Genomic DNA, 19339 nt, shown 5'->3' with positions numbered 1-19339 from the left:
GCAGCCTGGTCCATCAGCAGGCCATTAGTCTCTTGCTGCAGCCGCACTGCCTCCTGTTGGGCGGCTGCCTGGACATGGGTAGTCTCCTGCTGGGCAGCGGTGACTTGCATCAGTGCCCGCACTACCTCCCCCTGGCTTACCCCCCCACACACACCCTCCTTCTTCCGCCGCACTGTGTACACCAAATCCCATTGCTGATACCAGTTGTAACAAAGTTCCTCCTCTACCTTGGTGGGTCTTGCACTTACTGGCAGATTTGCTTGCCTTGGAGCTTCAGAGCAGCCCTCAACTTGGTCGTTTTTCTGAACCCACAGTCCAGGTCGACTCCTCCTGTGTCTGACCAGGAGTTAGGAGGTTTGGAGCAGCTCGCAGAGACCCCTTCCCCCTCTACTCCCCCCATGGCCACGGGAGTGGGGCTAGGGCAGGCAGAGAGCCTGCCTTAGCTGCAGCCCCGCTACACCCAGGGGTGGCAGGTTTGTAGAAATTTTGGTGGTGCCCAGAACCTGCCCCTCCCAAACTCTGCCCCCCACCTGCCTAAGGCTCCGGGAGGGAGTTTGGGTGGGGGGAGGAGGTCTGGGGTGAAGGTCTTAGACTGGAGATTAGGATGCAGGAGGGGTGAAGGGTGCAGGCTCTGGGAAGGAGTTTGGGTGCTGGCTGTAGGCTCCGAGCTGAGGCAGGGGGTGGGGATGCAGGAAGGGATGAGGGGGTGCAGGCTCTGGGACAGAGTTTGTGTGTAGGCTCTGGGCTGGGGCAGGGGGTTGGGGTGCAGGAGGGTGTGAGGGGTGCAGGATCTGGGAGGGAGTTTGGGTGGGGGAGGGGGTCTGGGATGCAGGATTTGGGATGGAGTTTGGGTGCTGGGTGCAGGCTCCGGGCTGGGGCAGAGGTGCAGGAGGGGTGCAGGCTCTGGGAGGGAGTTTGGGGCAGGAGGGGGGTGTGGGGAGGGGGTGCAGGATCTGGGAGGGAGTTTGGGGATACGAGGGGGTGCAGGGGTGAGGGCTGTGGGGCTGAGGATGAGAGGTTAGGGGTGTGGGAGGTGCTCAGGGCTGGGACAGAGATTTGGGTGTGGGGGGATTAGGGCTCTGGCTGGGGCTGGGGTTGGGGGCGTTGGAGAGGCTCAGGCTAGGGAGGAAGGGCAGGGTAAGCCTGCCCTGTCATTAGTGAATGGGGGGCACTAGGACCCTGCTGCAGCAGTTGACTCAGGGAGCCGGCCAAGCAGAGTCAACCTGAGCTGGGGGAGGTGAGCAGGGTCAGCAAGTAGGGGGAGAGACCCAGCCCTAAACATTGGTGGAGCTGGGCCCCGGGCCCTGAATATTGCTGGAGCCCGGGCACCACAAGTGTATATAACTTGCTGTCCCTGGCTGCACCACCGGAGATCGCGATCAATTGGGAGAGTCTCCATGATTGACCTCAACCAGTTGGTGACCACTGGATTAGAGGCATGGCTGAATCTTCATTGGATAAAGAAGAAAAGCATTTCCTCTTTGGGTTGGCCTTCTCCAGTTTTAATTGTAATTGTAAATCCAACACAGGAATGACCCCAGATCTGTCACCTAAAAAGAATGGCTCAGGTATGGCAATCTTCCTCACATCCTCTGCAGTGAAGACCAATGCAAAGAACTCATTTGGCTTCTCTGCAATGGCTTTGTCTTTCTTGAGTGCTCACTTAGCACCTTAATCATCCATTGACCTCACTGACTGTTTGGCAGGCTTCCTGCTTCTGATGTACTTAAAAAAAACTGATGTTAGTGTGGTGTCTTTTGCTAACTGCTCTTCAAATTCTTTTTTTGGCCAACCTAATTATATTTTTACACTTGACTTGCCAGAGTTTATGCTCATTTTGAGTTTCCTCAGTAGGGGTTTAACTTCCAATTTTTAAATGATGCCCTTTTACTCTGCTATTTAGCTATGGTGCCATTTGGTCTTGCTGCTTATCAAACTTGAAATTTAGATTAAGGTTTCTAACGAAGAGGGGTGAAGTTCTCTAACAGCCTTCCAAAGGGAGCAGAGGGGGCAAGAAAATCTAACTTGTTCCAAGACTGAGTTTGATAAGTTTATGGAGGGGATGGTATGATGAGGTTGCCTACAATGTTACATGGCCCATCTGCATCTGCTATTAGCAAATATCTCCAAAGGCTGGGGATGGGACATTAGACAGGGAGGACTCTGAGTTACTACAGAGAATTCCTTCCCAGATATCTGGCTGATAAGTCTCACCACGTGCTGAGGCTCTAACAGATTGCCCTATTTGAGATTGGGAAGGAAATTTTCCCCAGGTCAGATTGGCAGAGACCATGGGGTTTTTTCATCTTCCTTTCTTCAGCATGGGTCACTTGCTGGTTTGAACTAGAGTAAATGCTGGAGTCTCTGTAACTTCAAGTCTTTAAATCAAGATTTGAGGACTTCAGTAATTCAGCCAGAGGTTATGGGCCTATTATAGGAATGAGTGGGTGAAGTGCCTTCGAGCCTTTAAGTCTATGAGTCCATGAGATGGTTGATCTACTGACACCAAACTGGCTAGCTACTGACCGGTAGCAATCGGGAGTAGGGAGGTTCCAAATGATGATGGCTAGGCTAAGGGCAGCTTTCATCTAGGTGTTCTGCTTTGAGGCTCTGGGGCAAACTCTGCACAGATTTCCAGGAAAGTGTTTTAGGACATTCTAAAGTTCTGCCACCACTGCTGATCATCCCAGGTCTATAGCACTATCCTGTCCCGCCCGTCATTGCTAGAGCACAAAAAGCAGCACGTCACCAAGTGAAGTCGTTCCAGGAAAACATCAAGGAGACATGTTGGTCAGTTTCAGCCTCCTCCTAACAGGCCCTGTTCCTTAAGTAACTGAACAAAATTCAGGTATTCATGCAACAACCTATTCACCACCATGAGGATAACAGTGCTTGCCAATGCCTCCTCCATGCTTCCAGACAGCACTTTGAAAATACTACTGGCTCACAAAATATAGATGGATGATGGGATGAAAGAAGAGCAATCTTGGGAATTACTTAATTTGACCCCAAATCCCAAAATTCCACTGCCTTCTAGTAGGTATCCCACAACAGATGTACGAAAAATCCCAGAATGCATAAAGTACAGTTGCAGAGCAATCCACCATGGGATGCAAGACCTGAATGCTGATCACTTGTTTTCAACCATCATCCTCCTGTGTGGCAGCAATGATATAAGGCAAATTTACCTTAATCAAGGAGTAACTGTGGTGCATCGGCATTGCTCATGCAATACTTGTTAAGGGTCACTTAACATGTATGGACAAAACATGCGGTTTCAAGTGTAGACATGCCCTAAGTGTACACACATATGTACAGACGTAATGTTTGCTACATATGAGACAGTGAACCACATTACTGCACCAAATTCAAAATGAGTATTAGCTTTGACGGTACACGTGTAAGATAAGTGATTTTCTTCAGTGTCAGAGGGAGTGAAGGAAATGAGTACACAAAACCTAAATTTTTGAAGGGTAAGCACAGGAGTTCTCAAACTGGGGGTTAGGACCCCTCAGGTGGTTGCGAGGTTATTAGATGGGGGGTCACGAGCTGTCAGCCTCCACCCTAAACCCAGCTTTGCATCCAGCATTTATAATGGTATTTAATATATTAAAAAGTGTTTTTAATTTATACGGGGGGGGGGGGGAGTCACACTCAGAGGTTTGCTATGTGAAAGGGGTCACCAGTACAAAAGTTTGAGAACCGATGGATAAGCAGGAGAGCCTGAAGAAAAATATTTCTACTCTGACTCATTCAGCTGTCAAGAAGGTTTTCAGAAATCTGAAACAAAATGGAAACTCTATTTTCACAAGAAATAATTCACAGCACTGAAGTTAACTAGGTCTCCCCCGACCCTGCATTCCCACAGTTATTGCTGTTTTCGTTCACTCATTTCAGAGAGTGTAATGTGGCATTTCACTCACTCACTTTTGCCAGTTTGGAAATGATTCTCAAAGTGTTCCTAACACTGTAGGAGACTCCTTCAAATTACTTGGAGTTCTGACAGACCAACAACATAAACAAAAATTTATTGGTTAGCTTAATAATGATGTGAAGAAATATGAAGTATTGGCACTACACTGCTGTGTTTTTTGTAATGGTAACCTGTGTGTATACTTAAGTATTAAGAAAAATTTTCAAAGAAATAGGTAGATCTGTGAGAGAACTCATAATTTAAGACTGTTTTGGAAAGAATTTAGCAGTCTAGAACCAGAGTGGATTAAAAAAAAAATTCCATTAACTACAGAAAGAACTGATCTCGAAAGCTATTGTGCATGTGACAGAGAAGTTATCCAAGAAACAGAAGATAAATTTAGTAACACAGTAACTCCCTATCAGGCCACAATAAAATAGTCCCTATCCAATTTCTGTACCACTTTTACAAAAGCGTATCAGTAAAAACAAAAAGTAAGTAAGAAACAAAAATCCATTATAAAAGAAACAGGATCCCTTAACTACTTCCAAAGAAAAAAAAATTAACTCAGCACAGTACTCATGACTTTTTGCACCAGATATAAAAACAAGAAATGACTCTTACAGCTGTGGTAATAATGATTGTCTCATGGGGTTCCCTTTCTCTCTCTCTCTCACACACACACAAAACTACAACAGACCCACCCACCCCCAGAACTAAGCCCATGCAAAGTTTAATATAATACAGATGTGTTGCAGATACAGCACAAAATGCTGCATTCTACTGACAAAGTCAAAGTTTAACTAGTTAGGAAACACAAAGTTGAAGCCATTCTCAAAGTGTCAAACAAAATACAAAACGGAAAGGGTAATTTATGCAATAAATTAGTTTACTATTCCCTGTCATGTGGCCCACTCACCGCTAGAGTCACCTCCTCCTGGACACTCTGGGGGTTAGCTCCGTCCAGTTGCTGGACCCTCTAGCAGTCTCTCCACCCAAGGTCCTCTCTTCTGCCCCTCTAGCTCCAGGAGCTGCAGCTTCCTCTTCATGACTGGGCCCTTTGACCAGGTCCCAAAAGTCCTCCCCTTACGTCCTTGAAGGCGAACTGCCCCAGGCAGTCCACTTTCCACTGTGTGGACTGCACCACTTCCCCAGTGGCTGGTAAGGAAACCCAAGCCCACCCTCTACTCCAGATTCCAGCTCAGGGGTCCTCACTTTAACAGCCAAGGTCTGCCCTATCCAACTCAGAGACTAACCAATTTATTTGAGCATAAGCTTTCGTGAACTACAGCTCACTTCATCGGATGCATACTGTGGAAAGTGTAGAAGATCTTTTTATACACACAAAGCATGAAAAAATACCTCCCCTCACCCCACTCTCCTGCTGGTAATAGCTTATCTAAAGTGACCACTCTCCTTACAATGTGTATGATAATCAAGGTGGGCCATTTCCAGCACAAATCCAGAGTTTAACAAGAACGTCTCGGGGGGGGGGGGGGGGAGGAAAAAACAAGAGGAAATAGATTACCTTGCACAATGACTTAGCCACTCCCAGTCTCTATTCAAGCCTAAGTTAATTGTATCCAATTTACAAATGAATTCCAATTCAACAGTCTCTCGCTGGAGCCTGGATTTGAAGTTTTTTTGTTGTAATATCGCAACTTTCATGTCTGTAATCGCGTGACCAGAGAGATTGAAGTGTTCTCTGACTGGTTTATGAATGTTATAATTCTTGACATCCGATTTGTGTCCATTTATTCTTTTACGTAGAGACTGTCCAGTTTGACCAATGTACATGGCAGAGGGGCATTGCTGGCACATAATGGCATATATCACATTGGTGGATGTGCAGGTGAACGAGCCTCTGATATAGTGTGGCTGATGTTATTAGGCCCTGTGATGGTGTCCCCTGAATAGATATGTGGGCACAGTTGGCAACGGGCTTTGTTGCAAGGATAGGTTCCTGGGTTAGTGGTTCTGGTGTGTGGTACGTGGTTGCTGGTGAGTATTTGCTTCAGGTTGTGGGGCTGTCTGTAGGCAAGGACTAGCCTGTCTCCCAAGATTTGTGAGAGTGTTGGGTCATCCTTCAGGATAGGTTGTAGACCCTTAATAATGCATTGGAGGGGGTTTAGTTGGGGGCTGAAAGTGACGGCTAGTGGCGTTCTGTTATTTTCTTTGTTAGGCCTGTCCTGAAGTAGGTGACTTCTGGGAACTCTTCTGGCTCTATCAATCTGTTTCTTCACTTCTGCAGGTGGGTATTGTAGTTGTAAGAATGCTTGATAGAGATCTTGTAGGTGTTTGTCTCTGTCTGAGGGGTTGGAGCAAATGCAGTTGTATTGCAGAGCTTGGCTGTAGACAATGGATCGTGTGGTGTGGTCAGGGTGAAAGCTGGAGGCATGTAGGTAGGAATAGCGGTCAGTAGGTTTCCGGTATAGGGTGGTGTTTATGTGACCATCGAACTCCAGCGAGAGACTGTTGAATTGGAATTCATTTGCAAATTGGATACAATTAACTTAGGCTTGAATAGAGACTGGGAGTGGCTAAGTCATTATGCAAGGCAACCTATTTCCCCTTGTTTTTTCCTCCCCCCCCCCGATGTTCTTGTTAAACCCTGGATTTGTGCTGGAAATGGCCCACCTAGATTATCATACACATTGTAAGGAGAGTAGTCACTTTAGATAAGCTATTACCAGCAGGAGAGTGGGGTGAGGGGAGGTAATTTTTCATGCTTTGTGTGTATAAAAAGATCTTCTACACTTTCCACAATATGCATCCGATGAAGTGAGCTGCAGCTCACGAAAGCTTATGCTCAAATAAATTGGTTAGTCTCTAAGGTGCCACAAGTATTCCTTTTCTTTTTGCGAATACAGACTAACACGGTTGTTACTCTGAAACCTATCCAACTCCTTGTTGCTTTTCTCTTGACCCTTGCCTACCTTTCTGGCTCTCTCTCCTCCCAGGAATTAACTGTAGACTACCCTCTATAGTCCCAAACCCACCTCTCTTCACCCAGGGAGTGACTCTGGGCTACTTCCCTGGAGCCCCTAGCTGCTCTCAGTTCCTGGGCTTTCTACAAGCCCCTTCTTTTCCCATCCAGCTGAACCTCATCTAATTAATCCTTGCTTCCTGACTCCTCCTCCTGGTAGAGAAATGCCTCCTCCTGGTGTAGAAACTGCAGAACAAAATTCATTTGCAAATTTAACACCATTAATTTGGGCTTGTATAGGGACTGGGAGTGGCTGGCTCACTACAAAAGCAACTTCCCCTGTCCTGGCTTTGACACCTCCTCCTCAATTATTGGGAGTGGACTACATCCACCCTGATTGAATTGGCCTTGTCAATACTGGTTCTCCACTTGTAAGGTAACTCCCTTCTCTTCATGTGTCAGTATAATAATGCCTGCATCTGTAATTTTCAGTCCATGGATCTGAAGTGGGTTTTTTACCCACGAAAGCTTATGCCCAAATCGGTTAGTCTTTCAGGTGCCACCGGACTCCTCGTTATCTTTTCATATAGACAGACAGTATGATTGAGCTCATTGTCTCTCTCTTCACTGCAATGAGCTCTAGGCCACTCTGAGGTTAGAACATGTCCAGGACAGTGGTTCCTATGTGGTGGAGATATGCTGTGCATTTTCCTTCAATAACTGGAAACATTTTTTCAGCATATGCTGCAAACCAATCTTTATCTTGTACATTCTTTTTACCAAAAGTGAAGACTATAGCTATATGGATATTCAGTCTAAGTGTGTTCCACGCTGCATCAGCAATCAGGGGAGGTGGAACGCAGGACACAGCTTCCCGGAGATTTTTAGTGAGTTGAAGACATCCTCCTTGGTCTTTTGTGTTGTTGATATTAATGTGTGGGCGAACAGCTTTGTTTGATACAATGGAATTTCCTCATTTTGCAGCATGGTCTGTGTCACAGTCTGAACTGTAAAAACTGTAAGTATGGAGAATATCCTGTAGGTGTTTTCTCTGGGTGACAATTAAATCCAGTTGGTGCCAGTGGCTACATGTGGGATGTCTCCAGGAGACCTTCTGGCCATGACTACCTCTGGAAGTAGTTATAACCAATGCACAGTACTCCTGTAGTGTTTGCCCACTGTTATTTATTTTTCCTACTCCATGGTGGCCTGTGCATAGCAACCACATCTTGTGATGAGAGGCGACTCTAACACTGAACTATCCCAATAGATATAGTCACTCACCTAGTGGTAGTTTGCTGGTGACACTGTCTACCTACTAATAGAACAAGTTCCTCTCTTGAAAGGTGGAATAAAGTGCTGGGGCAAAGGTAACAGTGATGTTGGCAAAGCTGCCTGTGGAAGATATTCTTAGTGATATAATACATCCTCATATTGCAATAGGACATTTGACCCTGGGTGCTAAGAAGTTGACTGCAAAACCAACCATCCCACATTTGTGATGGTCGTTTCCTTTTTCCATGCTAAAAGAAGGCATAATGCATCTCGCATAGAGAGCCTGCGTCAACTAGTCTGATTTCAGAGAGAGTGGCTACATCTATGTCAAGCTTCTCCAGCTCTCTGTCAATGGTGGCAACCTTTCTAGGGTCATCGACCTCACTGAGGTCATCCTCACAGTGCAGATTGTCCTCACATTCCGGCAAGCAATGAAGAGGGCAACCATCATACCCAAACCTTTGGCACATACACCTAGGCAGAAAAATAAGGCGGCTTGCATTATTACCAGGAGGGGGGGATTTGGTCCTACTGACTGGATCAAAAGGCACGAAAGACCAAAGATATTTGGAAGCCAGCACCAATGCAGGAGATGCCAGAGAGCAGAACTGAGTTGCAATGCCAACCACCTGATGCTTTCTCCCCAGTGAATTCAGTTCAGAGTTTTCTGCCCTAGCTTCTGTTCAACCAAGAACTGTCTACAAGGTATCAGTGCCAGACAGAACTACTCCTTTGTGAATATTGTTTTTCATTCCAGTGGGTATCTGGCATACCCACCACTATGAATTGGTGTGTGGTGGGGTTCCCAGTTTAGTCACCAAGCAACTGATTCAAGGCAGGTTACACGATACCAGTAGTAAGCCTCACATTCCTGACCTATGAGGATGGTAGCACTAAATGCCATGGCGTAGCTGGTTAAATAACTGTCTAGTAAACAGGAGATTGTGGGTTCAAATGCCAGTGGTGCCTCTACTTACTTCTCACCTCTCTGATAAGAAAGATAAATATGTACTTTACAAGTCACTTCAATAAAAATATTAAACTTGTTTAAAAAAAGACCATTGTAGGCCGGACTGGTAGCATGACTGTGACATACTGGGGTGCAATCTAGCCAAGTGAGGGGCTGCTCTGCACCTTGGGTGCCTTAAAATGCCTGACTGCAGTAGCTACCACCTGACCCACTCACAAGCAGCCTGCCAGCATGCAAACACCTTGAATGTCTATAGGTAATTGCAGCCTGCCAGCCACACACGGGTCACACGCTAGCTTTTACCAGCCTGGGTTCTTTCTGCAGAGTGACCCCAACACACTACCAGTCCTAGATTTTCCCAAAAATATATGTATTGTACTGACCAGCCCTCTCTTCGACAGTCCAAATATATTATATCTGTTGTCCCTTTAAGGGAATACACAACAACTTGCCACCTTAAATGGCGTTACCCAATTTAAGTTAAACACACCGGATTAGTTTCAATTAAAGAATAAAAATATTTATTTAACTACAATGGGATTTTAAAATGACTACAAGCAATGAGGCAAAAAGTTAGAAATGGTTACAAGAAAAATAAAGTTAAAACACTTCCTAGGGCCTAACTTAAACTATCCTTGATTCAAAGTGAAGTCCTTACTATATCCTTCTAACAGAATTACTGACCAAACTTTACAGATCTGGACCTCTCTCCCAAAGTCCAATTGCTGTTTCTTTTGTCTTCTCAGGTACGAAGGAGGAGATTGACAGGGAGAGATACACCTTGGGGTGTTTGCCCCTCATTTTTGTCGTTTAGCCCCCTCAAAGTTCTAACCAGCTGAGCAGAAGGAAACAGAGTCTAGTGAGGTAAGATGCTACATGCTGTTTTCTGTCACTTGTGTGCTGAGATGCAGATTTTCTGTGTCTTCTTTCTTCTCTCTTGCTGAGGACATTGTTTACATCTTATATGCAAACTGAGACAACCACACATCCCTTTATATAAGACTGCTTGACCAGTTGTCCCTTAACTAGCTAGGAATAAGAAACAGACTCCTATCCTTTGAGGGTCATTCACTAGAGGGAGATGCGATCACACACATTTTGCCCACGTATAACAATGTTGGAACAGAAAAGCAGACCTTGAAAGGATTTCTTGCATATTAATTGAAATTAGTTAAATTATCTCTGGATTAAGCAATACAAAGCTCTAAAACACATAGCAAAAATATGTATTCCTGTTTTTAATATGGCTTCATAATTCATAAATGTCCCTTTTCGGCCTTAAAAATCTATGATAATCTAATCTGCCCTCCTGCCATGACACAAACCATAGAATTACCTCTATTAATTCCTGTATCAAACCCAGTAATCTGAAGGTATTTAAGAGCCACTGATCACAACATGTTACCAAGCGAAGAAAATGACACAGCTTTTTCAACAAATCCAAAGAATCAACCCACTCAATACTTTCTCTAGTACAATGAACCATATCAACCATACAAAAATAATTTATTTAACAAACAAAAACCTTACCTGGACACAAACTTGCTTAAATCCAAATATTCACCACATTCCATTATAATGCTGAGGTCAGTAACAACAGCAGATATGCTTTCATTACTCTAGATTAGAGAAATTAAGAAAAAAATGCAGATTAATTTATAATTATATATAAACTTGTTAGTTAAGGAGATCTTAAACACAGATTTTAAAGTGAGGTCTACTTACACAAAAAATCTTTGATCATACACATAAATAGTACAAAGGTAACAACCTATTGGAATAATGCCTACGCTCCTTTGAAGAGAAATGGTAATTTTTAAGAAGTACAAGAGGATGGTGCTTGTATGCTTCATAACATAGCATTGCTTTCTGTTTAATCTATTATTGTCCCATTCTCTTCATCCCCCAGCATGACTTCAACAAGTAATATTAACAAATTAACTATTTGTGTAACACTGTGGTTTTCAACCACAGGTCCATGGACCCTTAGGGGTCCGCAAGGTTTTGGGCGTCCCCCAAGCAGGGAAAGCTTTAGACTTGTTGGGGTCCATGGCAGAAACCCAAAGCCATGCCACCTGCGGCCCTGAGCCCAGCCACCTGGGGCTGAAGCTGAAGCCTGAGCAATGTAGCTTTGCAGGTGTCCCTGTGGTATGGGGCACCAGGCAATCCGCTTGCTTGCTACCCCTAACGCTGGCCCTGGCTTTTATATGCAGAAAACCTGTTACTGTAGCACAAATAGGCCATGCTTGGGGGGCGGGGTGGGGGCTCAGAAAGAAAAAGGTTGAGAACCCGCGGTATAACAAACAAAACTTTGTCATCCAACCACTAATACATATAATACTGTAATGTGATCTAAAGAGAGGAATAAGAAAATCATTTGCTCTACAGTTCTCCTTGTGTTTTATTTCTTGAATTTGTTTTGTATTTTATGACATCCATTTTGCCTTACTTTCATTTTACTTCACAAGAATACGCGTACACAAATATATCTGCAGAAATAAGTGTGATTAACGTGTATACCAAATTAAAATCTCAAACAATGTATGCAATTTTAGCTTTCACAGAGAGTGAGAAAGTAGGTTCAAATAGAAAAAATATAATTCTTTGTATTATATGTTTTAAAACATGCCAGAGCAGTTAGCTTGGGAAAGGACAGTTAGAACACATCACTTGGAAAGACATCATGAAACAGGCAGCATTAATACTTCTCACTGCAGTGGGGCATACCATACTGTTTTTCCTATTCCAGCTACTATGAACTCATGGGAAGGTAAGGTAGAGGAAACAAATTTAATGGGAATGCTGGAGTCAAATGAAAACATATCATGACATTCTGTAGCATTGTTTGTACAGGGACATTGCCAATGTTGCCATGACTAGAGTTGGAGAAGGCTAGCCAAGATACTTTATAAAATTTGGGAAGTTGAATAAGCATCATAAGGAAAGAAAATAAATTAAAACATATAGCAGAAGGCTCAGATCTGGGCACAGAGCAGCAGACAAACTGCTAGCACAGTTATTGGATGTAAGCAATTGTATCTTTATAGAAAACTGGCATCCCAGGAAACTGACACTACCATTTTATGCCCAGACGCCATCTTATGGTCCACTGAAAACGTTTAAAGGAAAAAAAAATCCTCTGGAAAACGGCAATTTTTAATTAAATTGACCACTCCCTCAATGTTCTTGAGATTTGACGTGGTAGAGTTTAAAGTTAGTATAAAGCTAAAATTGTGTATGTACTTGGAGAGAGTTTAAGTACAATATGGCAGAATCTAATGGTATTTTTATGTCAAACTTCATCTTTCTGTAAAGGATCTCTGCTTTGGCACATGGGACTCCATCTTTCATTATTAATTACTTTTAGCACCAGTACAGGCTTTATTTTTTCTTTTTTTTTAAATCTAGAGACAAAAGTAAAAACCCTTTGCTGTGGTAAAACTTTCAGATTTCAGTCAAGAACCTGCGGAAACAAAAGAATTTAACTCATTCAATTGGAAGATCTATGCTGTGGCCATTTTATATCTCCCCAAAACAGGGGGAAGAAAAATAATCCTTACTTAGACCAGAACTGGGTGGAAGATGTGTTACCCAATTGGACATTCCTCGAAAAGAGGTTTGGGAGAATACTAACAGGAGGATTAGAGCTATATTTTTATTCTAAGGGTCTCAGAATACTTTACACATATTAGTAAATCTGTGTCCCAACACAAATCTCCTACGAGGTAAAACATTTATCATCCTAATTTTACAGGTGGAGAGCGTAAGGAACAGAAGTTATGGGAAAATTTTCAAGTTTTAAAATTGCGGATAAAGGACCCAATCCTGCACTGAGAAATATGGGCAAACACCCGTATCCATGCAGACCCCCATTGACTTCAGTGTTTTCATTGCACATTGGAGACCTAAGTGTCTTGGATAACATCACACAGGAAGTCTGTAGCAAAACCAGGATTATCCCTATCTCACAACGTCCAACTTTGTGCCTTAAACGCAAGACTGCCATTACCCAAACAATTCCTTGTTTAAACAAATGTTGTATGCACAAAAAAATTCACAGACAGCCTCTCTTTCATGCTGCTGAGGTAGCCAAATAGCAGTGTATGAAATATTTCCACAGAACCTCCAACATACCAAATACACAACAGGATATTTTCTTTAAAAAAAAAAAAAAGATTTTTTTCAATTCTGTTACATACGAACTTCTGAACTATACTTCCGGAAAAAAGTTAGTGCACACATTAGCCACATACAAAAATCTGAATGTCATAGTAAGCATGCTGCATTGTCCGTTTCTTTAAAAAAATAGAAATTAAAAGCAAGATGTGTCCATTTGCTTTGTTCATGAAATATTGTGTTGACATTTTACTACTGTAGGTAAATAATTCATAGATATTCTCACAATGAATGTAATCCAGTCACATTATAAATAAAATCTTCAAATTGAACACCATACATAGTAATACAGCGCATACAAGGAAGCTGAATTATAATTGCTATGGAAACCACAGCTTTAAATTTTCTGACTTGTATATGTAAAATCTCTATCATATTACAAGACCATATATTTTTGTTGTATTTAATAACTGTACAAGTAGATATGTGCTATACACATTAGAGTCTGTATGTGTAATTCCCTCTATGCTAGAAGATGCTTATATAGCTCCATATTTTTAAAAGCATGAAATATCAGAAACTTAAATTATATAATGCAAAAGGGGGGGGGGAACAAAACCAGAAAATTAATCTCTCTCTACTAGCATTTTAAATTATAATTTTGACACAGGTTTTTGTTTTTTTCCCCCCCAGGAAATGACCCATCAACAAAACAAATTCACATAAAAATCACAATTTCTCTGATAAAAAAAATGTAATTTAAATTCAATAATCAGCCAGTAAATAGTGAAATACTGCCATCTAACGACATAGATTTAAATAATTTAGTGCACAGTCAACATGGATGTTTATTAGAATATTAGCCTGAAATTTTATTAGAATATCAACATGAAATTCTGCATCTTCACTTCAAAATGCTAACCTCACAATGCATTAAATGAGGTCATGATTCTGTAAAAACAAACTAAGGTGAGTAGTCCCTTGGACTTTAGCGAATCTTTTTGCACAAGTGATGACTGCTCAGCTGAGTACAGTTTTGTAGGATTCAGTCCTAAATTTAAGTCAATGGGTCTACAACTGTGAGTAAAGTTAAACATGTGCTTTGGCTTGCAGACTTAGGGTCACAATTATGGCCCAAGATTTGCTTATATCAGAAGTCTGAAGGGGGAGACCCAAACTGTTTTTTGAACTAAGAGGAAAATGTTAGACAAAGTAAAAAATTTCTAATCAGAATATTTTAATTATCTGTAGCTCAAGAACAATTAGATTCACTTTCTTAAATTTTGCAGAAACATTCTCCTTTGTTTTTAGGGTAAACAAGGCAACGCTCAGACCAAGCCATAGCTTTAGGAGGTAAATATAAGGCTTTATAATGGAAGCTGATTAGTAAATGTCTCATTAATATGTAGGGTTGTTGTGTTACTAAACAGGTTCACGTTTTTCTTATATTTATCTTAAGATTTTATATATTATGAGACTTTTCTACCCATTAAAGGCAACAATTTATACCTATTTTTGGAGGGGGCCAAATTCCATATGTAGTTAAACCAGTGTTGCCAACTTTTCTGATTTTTGTCATGATATTTCGTGTTTTTCTTAGAAGTCCAACTCTTGGACTCCTGGGGTTAAATGAAAATCTCCCCTTCGTTTCAAATAAAGTTAAGCTTACAAGCTTCATAGCTGAGGGGAAAAGCTTAAAAACATAATGCAAGTTCACTCTAAAGATTAAAAACAAAAAGACAAATAAAAAACCCCAAATTAAAATATATATCTCATGATTTTGGAGGTTCTGACTCATTTATGAACTCTTGGGGTTGGCACTATTACAGTCCATATGCTGCTTCATAAATTTAGGATTATACTCTACCTTAAATCCACAATCCATTGATATCAGTGCAATGATTGATCAAAGATTAAAAGTAGAATACGGCCTTTATATGGCGATTCAACTTTCAGATATTATTCTTTGTTAAACTGCGTTCACTATTGTTCAGTGGGAAAATATTTTCAGGCCAGGACAACAGCTATTTCGGTCTTGTATATCTTTCCTTTTCCTATCCTCCTTTCCCTATTTATCTCTATCGACTCTTTCTTCACTCTTTTTTTTCATGCAACAACTCTAAATTCCTGTGTGTGTTTCATTCTCACCCACAATTTCACCATCACAGCTGATAGAATGACCAGCAGTTAAATACTAGTGTCAGAAGTAATATTCTAATTAAATTAATGGGAGTAAGGAAGATCTTGACTCCCAGCACCATAGTTTCACACTCTCTGCAAACTGAGGACACCACCACTGTGTATCAGTTACTATGAAAGCTAACCCTTACTTACTTTTTTTTTTAAATGAAAGTTTTGATTCTGAAGAATCTGAATATACCATGCTGGTTTCAAAAGTGTATCAGATAGACTGAATTTATGATACTACTTCATATAAGTATACATCTGAAGGACTTTGTAAGAAACCATTTCCTCCCAACCTCATTCTGGCACGTTTATCACTCTTCACCTCACAGATACATCTGAATGGCTAATTTTCTCTGTTCTACTTAATAAAATTAGATTTTTTCTTCCAAGTTGTCAAAACTTAATTCCTTGTAGTTATTTTTGACCGAATCTTTCGGAACTAATTTGTCTCTTCAAGTAGACTTAAACCATATTTCTTTTACATGTTCATAGGTATCTTTATTGAGTAACAATATTTCTGTGTAAGTATATCCTCAGCAAAAAATGAAGACACTGGAGCATCAGCTAAAGTACAACAGAAAAAAAAAAAACTTGAAAACAATTACCTCTTGTCTGATAACTGATGCTTACAGAAATTAACACGCCAAGTTTTATGTAATAAAAACACATGTATTAAAACAGTGTAACTCCCTAAAGAGGACAATATAGTCTTTTTTTTTTGATGCACGTGCTTATTTCTGATTAACGTTAATGGCACTCATATGCCCTGTTTAAGACAGTAAAAGACTTAAAGATATAATATGCCAAAGTTTGGAAAATAAATGTAAAGTCAGAGAGAACCACTAGATCATCTAGTTGACCTCCTATTTATAACAAGCCATAACACCACCCAGCACTTGCATATTAAACCCAACAACCAAAATTAGACCCCATTATTACAGCCCACAGGAGACTAAATTATTACATGCAACAGGTAGAGAATAGAAGGTGCATCAATGCCCGCAGTGGCAGCAAATTGATTAAGTGAGATATACTCAGATAATCCTGGCAATCAACTTGCACTCCAGGCTGCAGAGGAAGACGTTAAAAAAAAAAAAAAAATCACAAGATCACTGACAATTTGGCCTGGAGGAAAATTCCTTCCTGACCCCACATATAGTGATCAGTATATGTAATATCCATCTATGACAGTATGATAATAAATCTGTCAAGTTAATTTTTCATTAACAACATTTATTATCGTCACCTTTGGTGTTCATTACAACTTCCAATCTGTAGCAGGAACGGATTAAATCTGGTAAGCTGACATAGGGCCATCAAGGGACTATCAACATTAAATAGTTCCACTCTGGTAGAGCAATTGGGTTGCTTCCAGTAGAATCATTAACTTTTAACAAGACTCTGCCCAGCAACCAACAGAGGAAGGTTGGAGCAAGGAATATTCCCAGCAATGTCTCTGACTCAAGGAATATTTCCAACACACCTCTGAATAACATACTAATCCACAGAGACCTTCCTATCTACATCACAAAAAGAAGGATTCTAGGTGGACTCCTCCTGAAGGTCGAAACAACAGACTGGACTTCTACATAGAGTGCTTCAGCCGACGTGCATGGGCTGAAATTATGGAAAAGCAGCATCACTTGCCCCATAACCTCAGCCGTGCAGAACGCAATGCCATCCACAGCCTCAGAAACAACTCTGACATCATAATCAAAAAGGCTGACAAAGGAGGTGCTGTCGTCATCATGAATAGGTCGGAATATGAACAAGAAGCTGCTAGGCAGCTCTCCAACACCACTTTCTACAAGCCATTACCCTCTGATCCCACTGGGGGTTACCAAAAGAAACTACACCATTTGCTCAAGAAACTCCCTGAAAAAGCACAAGAACAAATCCACACAGACACACCCCTGGAACCCCGACCTGGGGTATTCTATCTGCTACCCAAGATCCATAAACCTGGAAATCCTGGGCACCCCATCATCTCAGGCATTGGCACCCTGACAGCAGGATTGTCTGGCTATGTAGACTCCCTCCTCAGACTCTATGCTACCAGCACTCCCAGCTATCTTCGAGACACCACTGACTTCCTGAGGAAACTACAATCCATCGGTGATCTTCCTGAAAACACCATCCTGGCCACTATGGCCGTAGAAGCCCTCTACACCAACATTCCACACAAAGATGGACTACAAGCCATCAGGAATGGTATCCCCGATAATGTCACGGCAAACCTGGTGGCTCAACTTTTTGACTTTGTCCTCACCCATAACTATTTCACATTTGGGGACAATGTATACCTTCAAATCACCGGCACTGCTAGGGGTACCCGCATGGCCCCACACTATGCCAACATTTTTATGGCTGACTTAGAACAACGCTTCCTCAGCTCTCGTCCCCTAATGCCCCTACTCTACTTGCGTTACATTGACAACATCTTCATCATCTAGACCCACGGAAAAGAAGCTGTTGAGGAATTCCACCACGATTTCAACAATTTCCATCTCACCATCAACCTCAGCCTGGACCAGTCCACACAAGCGATCCACTTCCTGGACTACTACGGTGCTAATAAGCGATGGTCACCTAAACACCACCCTATACCGGAAACCTACTGACCGCAATTCCTACCTACATGCCTCCAGCTTTCACCCACACCACACCAATGATCCATCGTCTACACCCAAGCTCTACGATACAACAGCATTTGCTCCAATCCCTCAGACAGAGACAAACACCTACAAGATCTCTATCAAGCATTCTTACAACTACAGTACCCACCTGCTGAAGTGAAGAAACAGACTGACAGAGCCAGAAGAGTACCCAGAAGTCACCTACTACAGGACAGACCCAACATAGAAAATAACAGAATGCCACTAGCCATCACCTTCAGCCCCCAACTAAAACCTCTCCAACGCATCATCAAGGATCTACAACCTATCCTGAAGGATGACCCATCACTCTCACAGATCCTGGGAGACAGGCCAGTCCTTGCTTACAGACAGCCCCCCAACCTGAAGCAAATACTCATCAGCAACCACACACCAGAACCACTAACCCAGGAACCTATCCTTGCAACGAAGCCTGTTGCCAACTGTGTCCACATATCTATTCAGGGGACACCATCACAGGGCCTAATCACATCAGCCACACTATCAGAGGCTCGTTCACCTGCACATCTACCAATGTGATATATGCCATTATGTGCCAGCAATGCCCCTCTGCCATGTACATTGGTCAAACTGGACAGTCTCTACGTAAAAGAATAAATGGACACAAATCAGACGTCAAGAATTATAACATTCATAAACCAGTCGGAGAACACTTCAATCTCTGGTCACTCGATTACAGACCTAAAAGTTGCAATATTGCAACAAAAAAACTTCAAAAACAGACTCCAGCGAGAGACTGCTGAATTGGAATTAATTTGCCAACTGGATACAATTAACTTAGTCTTGAATAGAGACTGGGAGTAGATGTGTCATTACACAAAGTAAAACTATTTTCCCATGTTTATTTCCCACCCCCCACCCATTTTTGTTAACTGCTGGAAATTGCCCACCTTGATTATCACTACAAAAGGTTTTCTTCGCCCCCGCCACCCCCGCTCTTCTGCTGGAAATAGCTCATCTTAAGTGATCACTCTCCTTACAGTGTGTATGATAAAGACCCATTTTTTCATGTTCTGTGTATATATAAATCTCCTCACTGTATTTTCCACTGAATGCATCCAATGAAGTGAGCTGTAGCTCATGAAAGCTTATGCTCAAATAAATTGGTTAGTCTCTAAGGTGCCACAAGTACTCCTTTTCTTTTTGAGAAAAGTTGTCATAGACTGCTTTTAAAACGGACATGCTCTCCAAGCAAGCAGTCCATCCCATCAATAGAAACAGACATCACAGCTGGAGTGGAGGCAGGAGAGGCTTTGTCTACCTCCAACACTGATCAA

The 19339-nt window shown here is 42.1% G+C and overlaps 1 protein-coding gene across 3 annotated transcripts in view; it reads right to left on the bottom strand.

Moving 5' to 3' along the window:
- Nucleotides 1-19339, bottom strand: part of CENPP (centromere protein P) — a 319800-nt gene that overhangs the window by 294783 nt on the left and 5678 nt on the right. For all 3 annotated transcript variants that reach the window (XM_073352368.2, XM_073352367.2, XM_073352369.2), the window contains exon 5: nucleotides 10615-10703. In XM_073352368.2, the coding sequence (XP_073208469.1) occupies nucleotides 10615-10703 (89 nt within the window). The remainder of the gene's footprint in view (nucleotides 1-10614; nucleotides 10704-19339) is intronic.

The sequence above is a fragment of the Lepidochelys kempii genome, chromosome 7 (genome assembly GCF_965140285.1).
Source record: "Lepidochelys kempii isolate rLepKem1 chromosome 7, rLepKem1.hap1, whole genome shotgun sequence".
NCBI lineage: Eukaryota > Metazoa > Chordata > Testudines > Cheloniidae > Lepidochelys > Lepidochelys kempii.
This window is presented reverse-complemented; position numbering and strand designations above follow the sequence as displayed.